This window comes from Phyllobates terribilis, unplaced genomic scaffold (genome assembly GCF_046119375.1).
Source record: "Phyllobates terribilis strain yellow unplaced genomic scaffold, ASM4611937v1 Scaffold_2__4_contigs__length_985480577, whole genome shotgun sequence".
Classification (NCBI taxonomy): Eukaryota; Metazoa; Chordata; class Amphibia; order Anura; family Dendrobatidae; genus Phyllobates; species Phyllobates terribilis.
Genome location: NW_027362762.1, coordinates 90,482,939 through 90,505,837, shown reverse-complemented (window position 1 = coordinate 90,505,837; position 22,899 = coordinate 90,482,939). Strand labels below are relative to the sequence as shown.

Here is a 22,899-nt window from a genome sequence, read left to right as displayed (position 1 = left end):
GGGGCGGGACTGTGGGGGCGTGACTGTTGGGGGTGGGACTATGGGGGCGGGACTATGGGGGTGGGACTATGGGGGCGGGACTATGGCTTAGCCACAGCCCCTCCGCTCCCCTCTAGTTTCTTTATCCTCTTCCTTATTTAAATTTTGCGCTTGTGCCATCCTAGCCGTGGGCAGCGCTTGTAAAGATTGATATTGCAGTGGGCTTCAGTAAAAATGGCGCCAATAGCGGCGCATGCACAGAATGACCTCTGGCCGACTTCAGTAAAATGGCAGCGGTTGCAGCGAATGCACAAATTGAGATCTCGCGTCGTCATTAAGCCGAGATATTAATCTGCACATGTGCCGGCACCATTCCTCAAGACTGCCAGGAGATCAATCTGTGCAAGTGCCAACCGCGGCTAGGACGGCACAGGTGCAAAATTTAAATAAGGAAGAGTATAAAGATACCAGAGGCTGCGGAGGGGGCACGGCAGAGCCAAAGACCCTATACTCCCAGCTCCACCCCAACGTCCCACCCCAATGCACGGAGGCGAAAACTTTTAATTATGATTGTAAAACAACCAGACTATGGATTTCTTCACTGAATGTATATATTAAGTGAATATAACAGCACCATTATGCTCATACCTTCAGTTTAATATGCATAACCCTAGTGACAGGTTCTCTAACTCTGTCTTGCTAAGGACAAAACACAGTGTCAGCACAGTGAGGTATCAGGTTACACCTCCTAATGCATTTTATGGAGAAGAGAGGGGGAAGAGTAATGAGAAGACAGGCAGTGTGAAACACAAAAAGATCGTGCTGAGATTTCTAACAAGTCTTTTACCTCACGCCCCTCCTCCTAGAGCTGGATTCACATATACACAACTCAGTACTCCTGGATAATTTCCTCACTAATGCTCCTGTGCTCTAATTAAAAAAAGAAGAGCAGGAATCCCTCATGCGTGTGTGTGCTGTGTATGTGAGACCTCAGCTAGTCTCCTCCCACCAGCTCAGAGTCAACTGCAAGTTAAGAGAAAAGTGGTAACATTTTAGGAATTCAGGATAGAAGTCATCTAATGGCCAGAGATAGTGTTATTCCTGATCTACAAATTATACTGAAAAGTTTCTTGAAAATACAGTTAGAAGTCCAACACTACTAACATACATAAAGTATGTTCAAGTACTTGTTTAAAACTAATGAACCATCTTTAGCATAGTCCATCTGTCAGGGGCTCAAAATATCCCTGTGGCTATATAAGAAGACTAATATTTTCAACGATGCATGATGGTTGAGGCCCTGTTGGAGATTTTGGAGCTGTGAGATGTGCCACTGCCATCGTTACTAGAATAGTGGGGATCGATGTTCGGAACCACTGCCAAGTATATGGGACAGAGTAAGGACAGACCATCAGTTTTCTGAAACCCGCATACCCTGTAACATGACTTGCCTTCTTGATCTGTTGAGGATCCAGGTTATTTTGTTTTACAGACTGACATATGGCAAATAACGCCTGCTTCTCACACACGGGGCTGGAGAACAGGATCACAGACACCAACATAAGAAGTGTAGAATTTCGGTTATACTTCTCGTCAGGAAGATCTTCTGGGTCCTGACAATTCCGAGACTGAACAAGAGGATGAACATGATCATAAAAATGATGAGTATGGCTGTATTCATAATTTAACAATTATATTTCATGTGTTAGTTACAATTGACACCTATTAGGCTGTATTCACATATATTTGAGATTTATTTCCATGGCAAAAATTTGAGGCTAATGCTTATATTTCTGGTGCAGATCCACATGAGGATTGTCATTTAATGGTGCCAATCATGTGGAAAAGCTACCAATATATTTCATTTTTGCTAGTGACTTATTTCCATGATGTAGATGATCAACTCTTTTAAAAATTAACTATTGAAGCAATGCTGGTAAATTACAAGTAAGAGGTAGATAGATAGACAGACAGAAAGATGATGCAAAATGTAGGATGATATTACCAAGTAACTCATTCCCTCCTGGACCTTCATGTAGACACTTTCAAAAGCCTTTTGCTGTAACTTCAGGGGCAGAGCCTGCAACTTTACATCCTGGAAGAGTCTGTTATTAATCAGGATAATAGATGGTAATTGGTTAGGAGGGCTCCGTCCAGCCCCAGGATAACAGATCTTATCCTAGCAATAGAAGGTCCCTATAGATACTTCACCAAATGGTGGTGCATGATATTCTTAGCTATAATAGTATTATAATACTATTAGCAATTATAATGGATACCTGTGAAATGGGATCGCGGCAAAACCAGGTGAAAACACTCTAAACATATTTAGAACTCATCAAGGCTTGCCAGAATTCTGGCGTAAAAAGCATTGAAAAGTTGAAAAATGTTGTCACTAATATTTTGAGACTTCATGAAGTCTCACGACACTTTTGCCTAACTCTACAAAGTAGGCAGGATGGGAGCGTAGCAACCCCAACCCGTCAAATTCAAGACGAGCGCAGGCGATCCTTACTACACAAATCTTACTCCAGTCCCTGACTGGAATACGCTTTATGGCGTTGGAAGGAACGTTAATCTTGAAGAATCAGGAGCGTCTGACTCCAGCACGCCTCCTCATCAAAACAGGCATGAACAACGTCACTCTTTATGAATCAGGGCCTTAATTCCCCAAAATTCTCTGCATTCAGTAAAACATAGCTGCACGCTCTAAATCCTGCAGGGATATCCATTCCTGTGATACTGCGGTACTTTTGCCCCCGATAATATCGTATTCCGGAAACCCAGTAAGTATAGCACAATAAAGTGACACCTTAGAATTCTCAGTAGTGAAATCTACATTTTCATTTGTGGATTTGAGATCAAGGGATTTTCCTCTATTCCACTTTTAGAAAAGTGTTCCTCAAATGATCAGATACCAGTTCAAAAACCAAATATAGATAGTGCTCACTCGTCCTGGGTCCACTGCCGGACCCAGTCTTGGTGTTTCGGCTGCAGCGGTGACATCACATCACCGCTGTAGCCAATCACTAAGCTCAGTGACAATCCATTGAGCTCAGGGATTTGCGGTGATGTGAGCTGCGGATGTGATGCCACCACTGCGGCCATAACACAAAAACGGGAGCATGCGTTGGACCTGGGGAGCGTGAGTACTACCTATATATATATTTTTTTACTAATATCCAGTTATTAGGGAACCACTATTCTAATACTGGAATCCCTTTTAAGCTTTAGATTTCTGAAAATAAAAGTGTCTATAACATGCAGAATAATACCTGTTGGCAGCCTGAGCGGCGAGCATACGGACTTGCTGATGGGGATCTGCTAGGAATTCTGAGAATGCATCTCTCACAGTAAGGTCTGTCTCTCCCACAGTGAAAATTGCCCACTTACTCTGAGGGTCAACCTGTGGTACAAATAATAAAAGAAGAATATATTAAAGCCAATGGGAGTGAAGGAACTTGAGCGTCTACAGGTTGCATAGAAGCCCACCTGGACCCCACACAGCAGTTTTACAGTGTAATGCTAGCTCCTCTTACTAATAAAGCCACGACCTGTGTCGCAGCCAAAGTCGCCGTGTAGCCCCAGTCTAAAAGAACATGAAGCAAAAGCTCACAGATGGCTGCAACAAAAAATACCGCGCCCCTCCAGCCAATGCCGCTCCCCAACAGCACTGACATCTTGTCGGGTTATGTACAAAGTCCTCCCGGTAAATGGACTGTGCACATGTACGGTATAGCATGTATATTTTTTCTTCTCTAGAAGTCATACCTCAATTAGAGTTTTCATGCAGTTCACAAGTGCCACGCGAACCACTGCTGTATATTTTCCATCTTTTGTTAAATGCCTATGGAGAATACATGGAAACAGAATGTAAGCAGCATACAATATGCGAATAACCTGCGAGGACAAATCAACCTCAAGTCCATTTACAAAGTGATAATATAGGACACATACCAAAAGGCGTAAATGATGTTCAGCAGCTGGCCCTCCGCATCAGACGTCTCCTCTGTGTCTTCTTCATCTTGTCCCAAGCACCTTACAAGTGGAAGGAGATTTCGGAGAATGGCTGTACACACCTCCTGGTCTCGTCTGTAGGCCGAGCAGACATCTCTAGAAGAAGCATAAAGGCGATGGATGTAAAGCGAGGCAGGAACGGTCTCCTGCACACAACTGCGTTATGAATATATGTGTGTGTGTGTGTGTGTATGTATACACACATTTTTACCAAGGTCACTGTTAAAATAGTGGAGGGGATGTATGTATGAGGTTGTTAGATTCAGTGTTATGAACATACTAAGTGCTGAGAGAGGTTAATCGGCCATGTTAAGGGTTGGGTTTTTGTGAACAGCTGAAGAGTGGGTGGGAGACTGTTCACCATATCTCCACCCCCAGGGTGTGGAACAAAACATAAATACGGAGCCTTCAAACTCATTCACTGTTCGGTGTGTCTGGAGATGAGAGCTCCAGAGCTGTGCTCGTGTTAAAGAGAACTGAACCTTGTTTTGTTCCCCTGAGCGGGCAGATCCACGCAGCCACACAGGCTGTACTACTGTATGCTGTTTAGTTTTTCCCATTATACCAGAAGGGCAGTGTTTATTTTACTTAATGTTGCTCTGGTTTATGCAGTACGTTTTTAATAAACCAGTTGAAAACATAAATGGAAAGTGTTCCTGCGACTACCTTTTTGACAAGCTGAGTGAGCCGAACTACCACTAATAACATTTCTCACATGTGAAAAGCAACCCATGTGAAGATGGTCATAGCTTGCTCAGACACATGTCATATTATGGAGCCATTCTGCCCTCACATCGATGCTTTTAAGGCACAATGGAGGTGACAAGGCTTGTCCATGAGTCCTGCAGGTCAGTACCACAGCTTTGATGCTGAAAAGTCAGCAAATGGACAAAGGTTGTCAAGCTAGACAGGAAAGAAAAAAGAAAAACTTACGGAACACTTTTTAGCAAAATATTAATGTCATCAATAGGCAAACCAACATCCTTCACTGGTAGGTCACTCAAAAGCTGTAATAACTGCGAAGAAAAGAAAAAGGCAAAAAAAATTAAAATAATTAAAAAACAAAAAGGTACAATGGAAACAATCGATATTTTTTTTTTCGCTAACCTAGAAAATTCTATACCAGCTTACTATTTATGTATAGATTTAAAGGGAACCAGTCATTAGAATCATCCTGCTCAAGATACAGGCAGTAGGAATCAGAGCCCGGCTGACTAATTGTGTCTTTACTCCGAAATGCTGAGGAATTTAAGAGAAAACGTGGCTTGAAAAGTCCGGTACTATAGATCCGACTAGTCCAGTGCTTGTCCATTTTCTTCCCACCCTGCTCCTAATTACTGATAGGTCTCCACCATCTGTGTCCAATGTGGAGGCGGGGAGAAAACGCTCGGGGTCAGCATCGGACTAATCCGGTCTCCCTTAGAGGGGTTTTCCCATGAACAAAGTACATTTTAATTAATAGATCTTGGAATAAAAATAAATTCCACAATTGGATGAGTTTAAAAAAATGTTCCTGTGCTGAGATAATCTTATAAATGTGCCCCTGCTGTGTACTGTGTAATGGCTGTGTCTGACCGTGCAGGAACATGGTCTGATCATACCACATCTCCTGGGCAGAGGTACGGGGGAGAGAGTATACAGACAGGGCAGGACGGAATCCCAGCTAATTCTGTGCTGTGAAACTTATTATTCAAAGATCTGTTGATTAAAATTAACTTTGTTCTTGGGAAAACCCCTTTAAGTCCCTTGCCGGCTTTTGAAACCATGTTTTCTGTGGTTCAGGTACCATGAATATAATAACAGGTTTCATTCAATCTAGCTGAGCTCAGTATGATGATAATTGCCATGATAAAAAAAAAACTATATACGCTAAATGAATTATGGGTAAAAACGGCCCTATAATGGCTTCTGTAATAATCTGTCATCATTTAAACAAAACATATTAAAAGGGTATTAATTAAGGTTTTAGCAAATGCTTACAATTGCTCATTTTGCCTTTCTATCCAGATAATTCTTCTTTTTTTCCTTTAGGTCTATGATATCATGTGATTAAAAACTGACTAGCTGAATCCTTCTAAGCTCTTTGTAGAAAAAGGAGGACAATTTTCCCTACACGAGTCATCAGTCACTGCAAAAGTCCCTGGCAGGGGGATGCGTCAGGATTATAATAGGGGAATGATAAATGCAAGGACAAGAGACTTCCTGTTTCTACATAGAGCAGAGAAGAGAAAAGAATTAACTGGGTAAAAAAGCAAAATGAGCAATTGTAAGTACACAGTGCTGTATAATATGACGACTGCAATATATTAAGAGGATAAATACTTTGATGGGAGGAGGAGGAGGAGGGCTTCTTTAATAGGATAAATTCAATGGAATAAAAAGCTGTGCTGGTGATGTGATGGATACACAAGTGTAATAGCTCCGGATACACACAAAACACCTACTGTGCCTTGAAAAAGTATTAATACTCCGTGAACTTTTCCACATTTTTCACGTTGCACCCACATTACTAGTATTTTATTGGGATTTTATGAGATATACCAACATAAAGTAGCACCTAATTGTGAAGGAAATGATATATGGTTTTCTAATAATGTAGAAAAATAAATTTGAAAATTGTGACGTGCATTTGTATTCAGCCCCCTGTAGTCTGATGCCGGTAAATAAAATCCTGAGTAACCAATTGTCTTCAGAAGTCACTTAATTAGTAAATTGAGTGCACCTCTGTGTAATTTATTCTCAGTATAACTACAGCTGTTCTGTGAAGGCCTCAGAGATTTGTGTTAGAACATTAGGGATCAAACTGCATCATGAAAACCAAGGAGCACACCGGACAAGTCAGGGATAATGGAGAATAGTAAAGCAGGGTTAGGTTATAAAAAAAATAGCCCAAGCTCTGAAAATCTCACGGAGAAATGTTCATTCCATCATCCAAAAATGGAAGGAGTATGGCACAACTGCAAACCTACCAAGACATGGCCGTCCACCTAAACTAACATCCTAAGGAAGGAGAGCACTAATTAGAGAAGCAGCCGAAAGGCCCAAGGTTACTCTGGAGAAGCTGCAGAGATCCCCAGCTCAGGTTGGAGATTCTGTCCCCAAGACAATGATTAGTCATATAGTCCACAAATCTGGCCTTTAATGAAGAGTGGCAACAAGAAAGCCATTTTTGAAAGCAAGCCATAAGAAGTCCTGTTGCAGTTTGCAAAAAGCCATGTAAGAGACACAGAGAGCATGTAGAAGAAGGTGCTCTGGTTAGATGAGACAAAAGTAGAACTTTTTGGGCTAAATGCATGATAGAAAACTAACACTGCACATCACCCTGAAAACACCATTCCAACTGTCAAACATGGTGGTGGTAGCATCATGCTGTGGGGATTCTTTTCTTCAGCAGGGATAGGGAAGCTGGTCAGAGTTGATGGGAAGATGATGGAGCTAAATACAGGTCAATCCTGGAGGAAAACCTGTTAGAGGCCACAAAAGACTTGCTCCTGGGACGTAGGTTCACCTTTCAGCAGGATAATGACCCTAATATACTGGCAGAGCCACGATGGAATGTTTTAGAGCAGTGTTTCCCAAACTCCAGTCCTCATTACCCCCAACAGTTCATATTTTCAGGATTTCCTTAGTATTGCACACATGAGAGAACCTGTGGCAATTTCTGATGTGTTGATACTAATCCCACTGTTGGGCGCCATGAAGACTGGAGTTTGGGAAACACTGGTTTACAGCAAAGCAAATTCATGTGTGTGAATGGTCCAGTCACAGCCCAGACCTAAATCCCATTGAGAATCTGTGACAAGACTTGAAAATTGCTGTTCAGACGCCTCTATCTAATCTTACTGAGCGAGAGCGAGTGTGCAAAAAAGAATGGGCAAAAATTTCAGCCTCTAGATGTACAAAGCTGGTAGAGACAGACCCCAAAAAACTTACAGCAGTAATTGCAGTGAAAGGGGGTCCTACAAAGTATTGGGGCTGAATACAAATGCATGTCACAATTTTCAGATTTATATTTCTAAAATAATAAGAAAACCATCTATCATTTCCTTTACACTTCACAAATACTTGCTACTTTGTGTTAGAATATCCCATAAAATCAAAATAAAAAAAATAGTGGAAAAGTTCACGGGTATGAACACTTTTTCAAGGCACAGAAGATGCAAAAATGTTGAAAAATGAACATGAGGATTTCAATTCAGCATTGCTGGTCAATTTAGGCTGCATACATATTTCTCTGTGGATATTTTTCATTACAGGTGAATGAGATTTCTTAAAATCTCATGCAAGATACTGATGGTGTGAAATACAGCGGATTTTTTATCAGAAAAATCTGGACAGAAAACCTGCTGCATTTGCACCATGTGGGAAGATGGCCTAACAGTCCCTTCCAGTTAGCGCTGTCGTCTTACCACACGAAGATGCAATGGTTTGCTGGTGTCTAGTGAGGTATCAATGAGATTCAAGAGTCTTCTCCTGATGTCAGAAGGTCTGAAATTGACATTATGGTTAAAGGCAGTAGATGCACAGAAACACAGGAATTGGAGAGTCTGGGACAGAACCATCTCAGCTTTGGTCATATGTTCCTCTGATAATGGACTCACTGCACCTGTAGAGAAAAACACGAACCGGCGCTGTTACCATCCAAACCTGATCTACAGAAAGAAGAATCATAAGTTGAGAAGATGATGGACTTCCTACCAGTGATATTCTGTAGCTCTCCGCTCTCTGTATTTTCAGTGGCTTCATTAGACGAGTGGTCAAAGAAGTCTGCATCTCCTTGGTCTTCTATGTCCATTCTGGTCTCTCTGTCTGTATCTATGAGATCTGTGTCCATATCCTCAGCTGTGGTGCCATTGCTAGTCACCTAGGAATACGATACATTGAGAATTTACCACCTAGAAAATAAGTCCCCATACATATTTGGTTCTCTTCAATGAAAGCAGATACCCCCCTCTCCCTTCGAGATGTGTTTAGACACCATAATCAGTATCCTGCTCTGTACTGATGAGCAGGAAAACCCTGAAACATTGCTGCCTATAGATCTGTTTCTAGTTTAACTTGTGTAAACTACTTGGCAATTATATTTTCCCAAGGTAGCATTGCCTTCAACAAAAAAAAAAAAAAAGTCTCCGCTCATTATTGGGTCTCTTCAATGACAGTATGTACGCCTTTAACTGTTACATGACCAAAAGTTGCTGCAGACCCCTAGTTTTTTATTAAGCGTAAAAGGAATCAATGAGACATATAGTATAGGCTGAACTTTAGCCCCTGTTCGTCACGATGGAGATACATTTTCCGACCTTCCCATTACTTGGTGATCTTACCAGGTGTCGACATATTTCACTCAAATCCGTTAACATCCTTGTAGTTAGAAGGCGAAGAAACAGATCTGCAGAGAATCGAGCTGGACCCGTCTAGAAATAAAACATGCGTGTAAGCTACAGTGGGTAAAAGGTGGAAGCAGTAACTTTCTTACATACAGGTGTTCATTTTTAAGTTAAAGGGGTTTTACCATGAACAAAAGTTAATTTTAATCAATAGATCTTGGTATTATAATAATTTCCACAATTGGATGTGATTAAATAAAATGTTCCTGTGCTGAGATAATCTTATAAATGTGCCCTGCTGTGTACTGTGTAATGGCTGTGTCTGACCGTACAGGAACACGGTCTGATCATACCACAGCTCCTGGGCAGGGAAGAAAGCATAAGAGTATACAGACATTACAGCACGGGATCTCAGCTGATTCTTTCTGTGAGATAAAACATTTCCCTGCCTGTTTTTAAACAATGTTTTACTTCAAAGAAAGAAACAGCTGCGATCCCCTGCCGTCCTGTCTGTATACTCTCTTTTGCTTCCTCCCTGCCCAGGAGCTGTGGTATGATCAGACCATGTTCCTGCACGGTCAGACACAGCCATTACACAGTACACAGCAGGGGCACATTTATAAGATTATCTCAGCACAGGGACATTTTATTTAAATACATCCAATTGTGAAACTTATTATTATTCCAAGATCTATGAACTTTTGTTCATGGGAAAACCCCTTTAAATTCAGGATTAGAGCGTATAATATATACACCAACTGCACCTCTGTGCGTTACCTTTGTGCAGCTGCAGACACAGCTCAGACATTGGGATATCAATGCTCCCAGGGATACAATTTTTGGTTCTTCACTTAATTTCCCTTTTACTATGGAAGTGATCTCACCAACACACTGCATCAACATCTGAAAAAAAAAAACAGAGTAGCCAGTCTTGACTTTAAATCTTTCCCCCTACATGTGTTCTGGCCCTTAAAAGGGTTGTCCAGGCATAAAAAAAAAAAAAAAAAGAGTTCCCAGAGGGGCTAGAAAAAAAATAAACCAATAACTGATTCTCATGTACCGGCACCACCTGGATTCAGCCCAGGCCATACTTTGGACAGTGGGACCTCATCAGAAAAACATTGAATGGCGCGCTTTTGGTCTGTACTGCACATGTATCTATCTATCTATCTATAGATATTTCTTTTTTTCCCAGCGCCTTTTACCTTGGCTTTCTGGAATAAGCTGGTCTGGCAAGCTTCATCTTCACTGATGACCTCGGCATGGCAGTAACAAGCTAACACTCCTATTAGGAGAATCGCACATCGGACTAAAGATTCAGGAGGTGTTGTCTGGATGAAAAAAGAGAGATATTAATACAATAGGAATGTAATAAAAGTAATAGTCACATACAAATATTAAAACATTGATCCAGAGAAGAATCAGATCCTGGCCCCTTTGTACAGTTCCTCTCTATTAAAGTGAGACGAAATGATACCTTGTAGATGAACCAGGGAAGAAACTAGGTAGCAGTATACAACATAAAGACTGTATTTGAGGAAACCTCAGTATTGCAATATGCCGGAGCACTGATGATTGGCAGCAGCATGGCACAATGGTTGCCTCTCATACCTCAGAGGAATAGCTGTTGAGCAGCTGCTCAGAGACAGTGAGCAGATCCAGCTCCAGCTTCTTCCGGATACTCGGCTGCACAGTGAGACATGGGGAACTCGCCTCTGTACGGGGGGCTAGACCCGGCAGATTGGAAGGCACGGTTATTTCATTAAAAGAGGACACGAGATGGAGTTCTTCAGCACCGGAGAAACCACTGGAGTCACTTTCTCTTTTCTGGTCTGAACTGAAAATAAAAATGTTACAACCAAAAAAAAAAAAAAGTTAGTGCGGAACAATAAACCTCAAATAGCTGTAAAAACTGCCATATACTAAAAATAATCCCCTGTGACATGAAAAAATCTATGCGGTTGGAAATAAGTATGTTAAAGCCAAACTGCACTCAGAACCTGAAAACTCAGACTTTAAAGGCTATGGACACCTGTGACATCAAAAAAAATGTTTTCCCATGTGAGTGGTTACATTTAATGAATAAAATTACACTAAGTTTCAGTCTTTGATTTTGATTCATCTTCAGGCCACCTGAAAGCAGTTTGCAGGTTATTCTCTTATGGGATAGTCCCTCTCAGTAATACAGGTTGGATGTGAGCTTTTTGTGTGTTCAGGGTGCTGCAGTTTTCACTTGCTTTCACGCATCAGAACAGCTTCTATCCCACACTTATTTTCTTTCCTCTTTATCTATAGCTTGTTTCCTCTGCTCTCTAAGACATAAGATAATTTTCTCCCTTTCCACTGCATATCTGTATATAAGCTACTCCTTGCTGCCATCTTAAAAACACTAACTGAAGGGTGAGCAGAAATAGCTGTCAGAACCAGAAACAGGATGGATTTGTAACAGTTTTGCAAAAGCACTCAGCGTATAAAGGACTTACTGACACTCTGCAAAATGGTAGAAATTTTTAATGAGGACTAAAATAGAATGGTGCTAAACTTTGCATTTGCAAATTAACAATAAAATAAATATGCAACAGTGTACAAAGCCTTAAATGCCATAAATTCCAATATTGAACTCCCAAAATACTCCAGTGATTGCTGATCAACAACTTTCTAGTGTGATATATATCAACTTCTCTGCTGCAACATATACAGAAAATCCCAGGCACTCAGCAGTAACAAAAATGATTAGTAATTAATTAGATTTTAGTTTTGATGTGAACGTAAAAAAACCTAGACACATGATAAATAATCCTAATCTAGGCATTTCTACTCACCAATCTAAAAAGCTTCCAAAGTAGTCCATAGCAGCGCTGGAATTCTTCATCGTGAGGCTAACAAGAGATTTCTGAAAGGATGGCTGGGAAAAGTATCTGCGGAAGTCAAAAAGCACAGAGTGAGCTGTCCTGTGACACCGCATGAACGTCCCCACAAAAATAACTTGCAGAGGTGTTGTACAGCTTGTTATTTGAGGGCAGCAAAAAGTAGTGGCTATCACACTAATCTATCACTTACTGGTTTTCTTACAGTCACAGTTTATCCCCCAAAAGCCAAATAATATCTTTCTTCCCTTTACTGGATCCAACATCGGGTGCTGTGTCTGCCTCCTTACTCCATCTCTCTATTCCTCAGCGCGTCGGGATGCCATGGCGACCTTGGAAGTCATGCCACTAAGACTTGTAGGCCAGCTCAGGCTGCAGGATGCTGCCTGAGTATTAAGGTAGTTGGCGTCCAAGCCACTACAATGGGCTATATTCCTACACCATTTGAGACTCTCTGACAAATTTAGCTCTGCTATATTAAAGTGTAAGTCTGGCCACCAGTGACTTAAACCCAGTACTGCTACTTCTGATGCTTAGCTGAACAATGATATAGCAGCATTAACCAGCTCTGTACTGGACTCTGTGACAAACTCAGCTCTGCTACTTCACTGAGTCAACTCTGCTGTACCAGCTCTGCTTTGGTCTCTGTGACAAACTCAGCTCTGCTACTTCACTGGGTAACTTTCATATATTGTAACACAACTCAGCTGTGCTTTATGGGATCCTCATCTCTGAGTCTGCTCGGCTCCTCTGTGGATTATAACTGTCTTACACCTGGTTGCTATAATCTAAATTCTGCTACATCAGATCTTGTGGTTCCAGTTGGCTCCTTCTGCTGCCAATCCGCCCTAACAACTTCCGTTGTTCCATCTGGATCATCCTGCTGCACCAACATCATCTGTCAGTGCTTTATAACAACTTCTAAACCGACCAAGTTCTTCCAGGATCCATCGTATAGGAGGAAAGCTGTCAATCAGCTGTGGCTAAAGGGGAGCGAATCATTTATGGGTACGAGAACTTATCGCTCCGCTCGTACTGCAGAAGATAAAATGTTTTTATGAAAACTACTTCCATTGGTCGAGGACACACTACATTGGACTACTACTTAGATGGGGTGTCTCAACAAAAACCTGGTGACCTTTAAGTTTTCGTTTAGGAAGAAAATGATGGAAATTGGCCCCTAAAGGATAATACAGGCTGAAAGACACTGCAGCTTTATTACCACTCACTGGTTTATTATTGGGGAGTGCTCGCTGGTGTCATCCATTTCATTGTCTAGATGACCAAACAATAACCACTTAATGATCTCTTCTTTCAGCAGTCTTTTGCCGCCGTTGCCCTCATGTAATGGTATCTTCAGGTCTGAAGCAAGATGATCCGGGACAATGCAGGAATTGAGGGCCAAACACAAGCACTGCACAGCGGAGCTAAAAAGGAAATGAACACAATTAAAAGGTTATTGGGTTTAATCTCTAATACCAATATCTCCTATCTAATAACAAAAAAATTAGCTTAAACATATCAGCAACACTCAATATTGGTCAATGGCTACAAGACAGTGGGCAGACTAAAATCATTTAGGACGGTAAAACTAAAACCAATATATAACTATAGAGCTGGACAAAACAGTCGAGCACGTTACCCTACATGCATCTGATAAAGAGTCGCACACTGCTTTGAAAATTGAAGGAAAAAGGACAAAATTCTACAGTGATTATTAAAGGACAACAGGAGATTTAAAAAAAGAAATAAATTGCTGTGCAAACTGCTGTACCTGCTAAGGGAAAAGGGAGGAAAACAAATTTCTGCTGTGACTACTGGGGGGGAATAAATTGTGCTGTGACTAGTGATGAGCAAGCCTGCTCGCTACTCGAGTTTGCATCAGGTGCTTGGGAACATACCGAGTATCGCGGGTGCTCGAGTGAAATCTTAAGAGTCCTTGCCTCCCCCCAATGTTTTGCGGCTGTCAGACAGAGAAAAAACATGCGGGGACTGCTCATGTATGATAGGCAATCCCGTATGGTTTTTTTTGGCTGTATAACAGCCGCGAAACATGGGGGCGGGGACTCTAACATTTCACTCGAGCACACATGACACTCGGTGCATAACTGAGCACCCGATGCAAACTCGAGTAGCGAGCACGCTCGCTCATCACTAGCTGTGACTACTGAGTGAAACAGGAAAAATAACTATTTCTGCTGTGACTACTGAGGGAAAATGAAAAAACTTTGCTGTGATTACTCGGAGACAAAAGAACAAACCCTGCTGTGACTATTGAGGGAAATAGGCATGGAAACAACAAGCTCTGCCAACTACTGGGGTAAAAAAGAACAATTTTTGCCATGACTACTGAGGGAAAATGAGAGATAAAAAAAACTCTGCTGTGATTATTGGGGGAGGTAAACAGGATCTTGACTTTTTTTTTTGAAAGGCCTGTAACGTATAAGGCTTGTCTAACATATTCCTATGTTCAATTGCTGCTGACTATTGTGTAAGGGTAAGAATATGTACAAAAAAAAGTGACATTTTAACGCCGCAATTTTTGGCCCATGCCCTTGATTACTTCCTCCCACAATTTTTACCACCACTGAAACTACCAATGGAAGGACTTCTCCGATTACGGCAGACCTTGCTCTGCAGAAACTGCTGGCTTCCAATTTTTAGCCCTGGCTCCAAGGCCTGCCTAAATATTCTCCAGGTACCATTAAGACTTATCGCTGATTTCTTCGCCTTAAGGGTATTTTTACAAAAAGATTTAAAAATAAAACATTAGTACACAGATATAACTTATTACATAAACCTACCTGGATGGTTTGCCAGCAGAGCCTGAGAAAATCTTCCAAAAATCTCTGTCTGCTGCAACGAGGCCTCCTTGTAAGATGACGCCTAACAATGCAAAGCCGTCGGCCTCAGTCTGCGGAGAACTTAAACCTCGTAAGGCAACGGCCCAGATTTTTGTCCAAAGCTTCTGGAGATCTGATTTTGGGGCGACAGTCACATCCGTCATCTGCTTTTGGCAAATAGCAACATCCTTCAAACATCTCAGCACAAAGGCCGCTCTCTCTCCTCGCCTCTGCTCAGCCAGGAGCTGGTGAAGGATGGCGAGCAATGGCGTCAGCTCGCTGCTTGGCAGACTCACAGGATGCTGAGCTATCAGACATGCTGCGATTTGTAACCTTGAATAAAAAAAAAAAAAAGGCAAAAACAAAAATGAGCAGAATCCCAATTAAAACTAAAGTCCTGCGATTATAGAAAACAATTCCTTTGTACTAGTGCAATTGACAAGCTGACCATGATAAATATACTACATGGACAGAAGTATTGGGGCACACCTCTTTATTTTTGATTTCACATTTTTCAATTTAGTCCCCCTTCTCCCGGTGTATAACATCCAGCTCCCCCGACCTTGGCGCAGCAACTCCGCCACGAAGTGAAGACCACGTAACAGAGAGGGGGGCCGAGTGCTGAGGAGCAGAGGGCACAAAAGTCACCAGCAGTCTGCTGTCACCCTAACTGCAGAGTCCAGACCTACTTTGATATTAACGTCCGCACAAACACTGAGCCCCCCCCGGCAGAAGCTTCATGGCCGTGCAGCCTTACATCACCAAGGACAATCAGAGTGCCGGATGGAGTGGTGTAAAGCTGCCACCACTCGACTCTGGAGCTGTGGAAAATGTTCTGGCCAGGGACAAATCACGCTTCCCTATCTGGTGTCTGATGGACGAGTCTGGGTTTAGTGAAGGCCAGGAGAACGTTACCCACCTAACTGTATGCAGCCCGCTGTACAGTTTGGTGGAGAATGGATGTGGGCTGTTTTTCATGGGTTGTTCTAAGCAGTGTTAGAATGGGGTGTGTTAAGGGCCCACCAATAACATTAACTCTGACAGCCCACTGTCCAGTTACATGCAAATATTACAATACCCTATTCTATATAATAATACACTGGGAAGTTTGTTATATGAATGATGAGATGCTGCCTTGACTGAACAAAGTGACCCAAGTATATTGTGCCAGCTACTATTCATATTGTGGTGTGGTGGGCCCATTCCTGCACAGGAGCCTACCAGGTGATTCATCTGTTCCCCTCTGGGCCAGTCCGAGCCTGGTTCAAGGCCCTTTATTTCCAGCGAAGGGAAATCTTAATGCTTCAGCACAAGACATTTTGGACAATTGTTGCTTGCAACATGTTCCCCTTGACTGTGCCCCAGAGCACAAAGTCCATAAAGGCACGGTTAGGAGAATTTGGGTGTAAAACCTATAAAACTGGACTGTACAGAGCCCAAACCTAAACCCCATCCTATACTTTTGGGATGATCTAGAATAGAGATTGTGAGCCCGGCTGCTCCTCCAACATCAGGGTCTGACCTCACAAATGCTCTTCTGAATGAAGGGGCAGATATTCCACATTTAAATATTTGCCAAATGCCAGAATAATGAGAGAGAGAGAATGGTTTAAGGCATTTTTATTACTTACTGCAAAGTCAAAAGTTTACATACACTAAGATTACTATGCCTTTAAACAATTCTAGACTGCCCATATGATGATGTCATGTGTTTTGAAGCTTCTGTTTTTTTGGCAACATCCGAGTTAATTAGAGACACACCTGTGGATGTATTTTAATGCACACCTGAAACACACTGCTTCTTTGTGTAGAATCATGGGAAAGTCTAAAGAAATCAGCCAAGATATCAGGAAGAGAATTGTGGACTTGCACAAGTCTGGCTCATCCTTGGGTACAATTTCAAGATACCTGAAGGTGCCTCGTTCTTCTGTACAAACAATTATACGCAAGTACAAACAAGATGGGAATGTCCAGCCATCATACCGCTCAGGAAGGAGACGAGTTCTGTGTCCCAGAGAGGAACGTGCTTTGGTCTGACATGTGCAAATCAACCCAAGGACAAAAGCAAAACACCTTGTGAAGATGATGGCGGAAGCTAGTAAGATTGTGTCAACATCCACAATGAAATGAATACTGTATCAACATGGGCTGAAAGGCCACTCTGCCAGGAAGAAGCCATTACTCCAAAAGAAACATAAAAAAGCCAGATTAATGTTTGCAAATGCACACCGTAACAAAGACCTTAATTTTTGGAGACATGTCCTGTGGTCTGATGAAACTAAAATTTAACTTTTTGGGCATAATGACCATCGTTACGTTTGGAGGTAAAAGGGAGAAGCTTGGAAACTTAAGAACACCATCCCAACTGTGAAACACGGGGGTGGCAGCATCATGTTGTGGGGTTGTTTTGAAACAGGAAGGACTGGTGCGCTTCACAAAATAGATGGCATCATGAGAAAAGAAGTTTCAGCCAAGAAGTTAAAACTTTGGCGGAAATGGGTCTTCCAAATGGACAATGACCCGAAGCATACTGCCAAAACGGTAACAAAGTGGCTTAAGGATAACAAAGTCAATGTTTTGGAGTGGTCATCACAAAGCCCTGATCTCAATCCTATTGAAAATTTATGGGCAAAGCTGAAAAGGCAGGTGCGAGCAAGGCGACCTACAAACCTGGATCAGTTACACCAGTTTTGTCAGTAGGAATGGGCCCAAATTCTGACCAACTATTGTGAGAAGCTTGTGGAAGGATGTCCCAAACGTTTGACCCAACTCATTCAATTTAAGGGCAATGGTACCAAATACTAATGAAATGTATGTCAACATACATCTCATTATTCTGGCATTTGGCAAATATTAAATATGATGGTAATTCTAATTGACCTAAAATGGGAAAGGTTTATTCTGATTTCATGTCAGATCTTGAGAAAACCATGCTTATGTCTCTTTTTATATAGTGTATGTAAACTTCTGGTTCCAACTGTATGTGAAAAGGGGTATACATAATAAAAAAACAAGTACAATAATATTGAACAATACAAGTCACCAACTGATACAAGAGAAGAGAGGACCCTGCCCACGAGGGATCACAATCTAAAAATGAGAGAATGAGAGGTCATAAAAGCTTTTGTAGGAGTAACATGCCCCAATACTTTTGTCCATATACTGTACATACGTTTGCAGGCTGTAGATGCTAAGTAAGTATGTCATACATGGGCTCTGGCCTCTGATCCACTATCGTAGCAGCCAAAGCTCCCTGAATTGAAATGGCATGAAATATCATGCATGTCAGCAATGTACAAGATAACTAGAAAATATCAGTCATCTGAGTAAGATCACAAATGTAATCTCTTTACAGCGATATAAGCACTTATGAGAAATTAAAAGGGAATCTGTCGTGTTGAAAATGGTATCTCATCTGCAGGCAAAATGTTATAGAACAGGAGGAAATGATCAGATTTATAGATATTTTTGTGCTTAAAATCTCAGAAAACCTTGTGTTTTATTCCTTGAAATACTTGGAATTTGTAAGCATACAAGTCTGGTGGGCGGTCCTACTTAGTGATTGACAGTCTTCCCTGTATGACTATGAATGCAGAGATAGCTGTCAATCACTGAGTAGGACCGCCCACTGGACTCATTAATAGGATCGCCCACTGGACTCATTAATAGGACCGCCTACTGGACTCATTCATAAAGGCACCAGGAATTTTAATGAATACATTAAAATTTTTCCAACAAACCCATATATCATTTTGCTGCTCAGCTTCTCCTACTCTAAACCTTACTGTCTACAGGTTGGACTGTATGTACAACATGAAAGGTTCCATTTAGGGTTGCGGAAATCTACAAACAACAGATGAAATAGAAACCTAAGATCATATTTACCATGGAATAACATCAAAATCATTCTTTGATCTTTGAAGCTTATCACGGACTACTTCCCAACCCAGTTCTATCCTTCTGCGCTTGCTCGGTGCCCCACTTCCAAGAGAGTCTCTCTGAGTCACCGCAAAGGAAGCCTGCGTGATTTCCAAGATGCGGGTGTCTTCTGTAAAGAGCTGAGGAAAAAATTGTGGATATCGAGATTTAATAAGTATTAAAGGGAATCTGTCAGAAGGTTTTGCTATGTAATCTGAGAGCATGACATAGGGGCTAAATGCCTGGTTCCAGTGATTTATCAATTACTGGGCTGTGTTTTGCTGTTTCAATACAATCAGTGTTTTATCAGTAGGAGATTATCACTACAGTACTAGATGTCTTGTGCCTCCTAGTCACCTGCTCTGTGTAACCCCACCGCAGTGACAGTGACATCTAAAAGGTTAAACAGCAGCGATCAGATCTACAAGTGCTTCTCACGAAATTAGAATATCATCAAAAAGTTAATTTAATTCAGTTCTTCAATCCAAAAAGTGAAACTCATATTATATAGTCATTACAAACAGAGGGATCTATTTCAAGTGTTTATTTCTGTTAATGTTGATGATTATCGCTTACAGCCAATGAAAACACAGAAGTCATTATCTCAGTAAATTAGAATACTTTATAACACCTTGAAAAATGTTTTTAAAATCCGAAATGTTGGCCTATGGAAATGTATGTTCAGTAAATGCACTCGATACTTGGTCGGGCTCCTTTTGCATCAATTACTGCATCAATGCGGCAATGTGGCATGGAGGCGATCAGCCTGTGGCACTGCTGAGGGGTTATGGAAGCCCAGGTGGCTTTGATAGCAGCCTTCAGCTCGTCTGCATTGTTGGGTCTGGTGTCTCTCATCTTCCTCTTGACAATACCCCATAGATTCTCTATAATAGATTTTCTATGGGGTTAAGGTCAGGTGAGTTTGCTGCCAATCAAGCACAGTGATACTGTTGTTTATAAACCAGGTATTGGTACTTTTGGCAGTGTGGACAGGCGCCAAGTCCTGCTGGAGAATGACATTTCCATCTCAAAAGGGCTTGTCAGCAGAGGGAAGCATGAAGTGCACTAAAATTTCCTGGTAGACGGCTGCACTGACTTTGGTCTTGATAAAACACAGTGGACCTACACCAGCAGATGACATGGCTCCCCAAACCATCACTGATTGTGGAAACTTCACACTAGACCTCAAGCAGCTTGGATTGTGGCCTCTCCACTCTTCCTCCAGACTCTGGGACCTTGATTTCCAAATGAAATGCAAAATTTACTTTCATCTGAAAACAACACCTTGGACCACTGAGCAACAGTCCAGGTCTTTTCCTCCTTGCTCCAGGTAAGACGCTTCTGGCGTTGTCTAATGGTCATGAGTGGCTTGCGAATGCGACACTTGTAGCCCATGTCCTGGATACGTCTGTGTGTGGTGGCTCTTGAAGCAATGACTCCAGCAGCAGTCCACTCCTTGTGAATCGCCCGCAAATTTTTGAATGGCCTTTTCTTAACAATCCTTTCAAGGCTGCGGTTATGCCGGTTGCTTGTGCACCTTTTTCTACCAGACTTTTTCCTTCTACTCAACTTTCCATTAATATGCTTGGATACAGCACTCTGTGAACAGCCAGCTTCTTTAGCAATTACCTTTTGGGGCTTACCCTCCTTGTGGAATGTGTCAATGACTGCCTTCTGGACATCTTTCAAGTCAGCAGTCTTCCCCATGATTGTGGAGCCTACTGAAACAGACTAAAAGACCTTTTTAAACGCATTGGAAGCCTTTGCAGGTGTTTTTTGTTAATTATTCTGATTTACTGAGATAATGACTTGTGTGTTTTCATTGGCTGTAAGCCATAATCAACATTAACAGAAATAAACACTTGAAATAGATCACTCTGTTTGTAATCACTATATAATATATGAGTTTCACTTTTTCTTTGAAGAACTGAAATAAATTAACTTTTTGATGATATTCTAATTTAGTGAGAAGCACTTGTAGCTCCAATCACTGCTGTTAAAGGCAGGTGCCGGCGGTATACACCTGCACCGACCTGAATCGTAGAGTATATATGCCTTAGGTAGCTAAGAAGTTAAATTTTAAAGAAGAACAGAATTATTGCTACCCAAAATGTATTAAAAAAATACCTGGTGGCAAATGTCTGCCATTAATTCCACCAAGTTCTCCTTGACTGCAATGTTTCGAGATCCAGAAGAATATTTCCCTCTACTGCCAATCTGACTGATCTCACTCATCAGAGCCTCATACAAGTTGTACAAATTTCTCTGCCACTTATCCCCGTCAAATGCATAAGCACCTGTAAAGAGAAGAATGACCCCATAAGGGTTATGGACACTTTTGGCAACAATTTTCATGTAAAATATTGGGACGCTGTGTAAAATGTAAAGAAAACAAGAATGCAATGATTTGGAAATGTCATAGTCATATTTTATTTACAACAGGACATAGATCACAGAACAGAAGTTGAACGTTGGACATTTTTCCATTTCATTTGAAAAGATTAACTCATTTAGAAATTGATGGCAGCGACACATCTCACCAAAGTTGGGAAATGGCTATGTCTAAAAGTCTGTGAAGACTTGGAATTGAGCCAATCCCGTGGCCTAAAAGGCAGATTTAGGCAGGGATTTGACGTGTCTATCCACAGGGTTTTTAAGAGAAGCAACACTAGCTGGGTTGTGCACGCGTCTTCTTGTGCAAAGTGGCTTAGGAGATAAGTGGCAGTTATTTCAGAGGCCATGGACTAACACCCGTCTTCTTCTTCTCTTTTCACACAGGTACATGCTATTCCCTGCACAATTCCTCTGCTTGCTGTATATGCCGCCATCTAATGCTCTACTCTCCTGATTCAACTCACTGGTAGAATTCTCTGCTTGATATTTCTGCTCTATCTGTCCCATTCCACTCAATACTCACATATGTCTGTCCTTTCCCCACTGTAGATTTTATCGGATGTTTAGAGGTGGCAAACTGCAGAGCTTACAGAGTCCTGGCTCTGTCTTTGATCACCAAGCCATCTCCTGGTGAGATGACCAGGTGCTAATTTAGCCACAAGCAGTTCCCACAATGCCCCTCACCTGATGGTTTAGTGTGCCTATATATTTAGAAGCTCCTTAAGGGGTGTACGCGTGCTGGGTTGTGCAGGCGTCGTCTTGTGCAAAGTGGCTTCAGAGATAAGTGGCAGTTATTTCAGAGGCAGGAGTTCGGTAACCAACACTTTGACCACTTACTCTCTATTAAGTATGTTTCTGTTAGCGCTCACTTTTCCCTCTATAGTCCTCCACTTTCTACACTGTGTTCCAAATTATTATGCAAATAATATTTTCTCAGATTTTCCCAAATTACCTATATGAATTGCAGTCATTGTAATTTTCCAGTCAAATAACTATTAGAGTACAATTGAAAGGTTTTTGTACAAACTGCCTATGATAACAGTATATTTTTAAAAAAATAAAAAACTCAAACTGCACTCAAAATGCATGTTCCAAATTATTATGCACAGCAGAGTTTTCAACCTTTTCATTTTAATAAAGAACAAAAAAATGGTCATTTTTGAAATTATAAGCATTAGCAGGTTATTACAAACTGAAATCAAACAGTTTTCAACTCAAAACTTTATTCTAGGTGATGTTACATTTGCACATAGGACCCCTTGTTCGAAAGGAGCTTCTGAATTCTCTCGTCCATTGAATTTGTCAGGTTTTGGATGGTTTCTGCTTGAATTGTTTTGCATGAGGACAGAATACCCTCCCAGAGCTGTTGCTTAGATGTGAACTGCCTGCCGCCATCATAGACACTCCTTTTGATGATGCTCCAGAGGTTCTCAATGGTGTTGAGGTCAGGGGAGCATGGGGGCCACACCATAAGTTTGTCCCCTTTTATGCTCATAGCAGCCAGAGATGCAGATGTGTTATGTGCAGCATGAGACGGGGCATTATCATGCATGA

General features: G+C 41.5%; 1 protein-coding gene across 2 annotated transcripts in view; it reads right to left on the bottom strand.

Moving 5' to 3' along the window:
- Positions 1-22,899, bottom strand: part of ATM (ATM serine/threonine kinase) — a 147,823-nt gene that overhangs the window by 71,617 nt on the left and 53,307 nt on the right. For both annotated transcript variants that reach the window (XM_073662206.1, XM_073662207.1), the window contains 17 exons: positions 21,079-21,248; positions 18,919-19,091; positions 14,995-15,366; positions 13,420-13,617; positions 12,146-12,241; positions 10,935-11,160; positions 10,529-10,654; positions 10,101-10,226; positions 9,321-9,410; positions 8,695-8,860; positions 8,406-8,602; positions 4,930-5,012; positions 3,937-4,092; positions 3,751-3,826; positions 3,255-3,385; positions 1,985-2,084; positions 1,431-1,607 (listed from right to left, as the gene is read on the bottom strand). In XM_073662206.1, the coding sequence (XP_073518307.1) occupies positions 1,431-1,607; positions 1,985-2,084; positions 3,255-3,385; positions 3,751-3,826; positions 3,937-4,092; positions 4,930-5,012; positions 8,406-8,602; positions 8,695-8,860; positions 9,321-9,410; positions 10,101-10,226; positions 10,529-10,654; positions 10,935-11,160; positions 12,146-12,241; positions 13,420-13,617; positions 14,995-15,366; positions 18,919-19,091; positions 21,079-21,248 (2,663 nt within the window). The remainder of the gene's footprint in view (positions 1-1,430; positions 1,608-1,984; positions 2,085-3,254; positions 3,386-3,750; positions 3,827-3,936; positions 4,093-4,929; positions 5,013-8,405; positions 8,603-8,694; positions 8,861-9,320; positions 9,411-10,100; positions 10,227-10,528; positions 10,655-10,934; positions 11,161-12,145; positions 12,242-13,419; positions 13,618-14,994; positions 15,367-18,918; positions 19,092-21,078; positions 21,249-22,899) is intronic.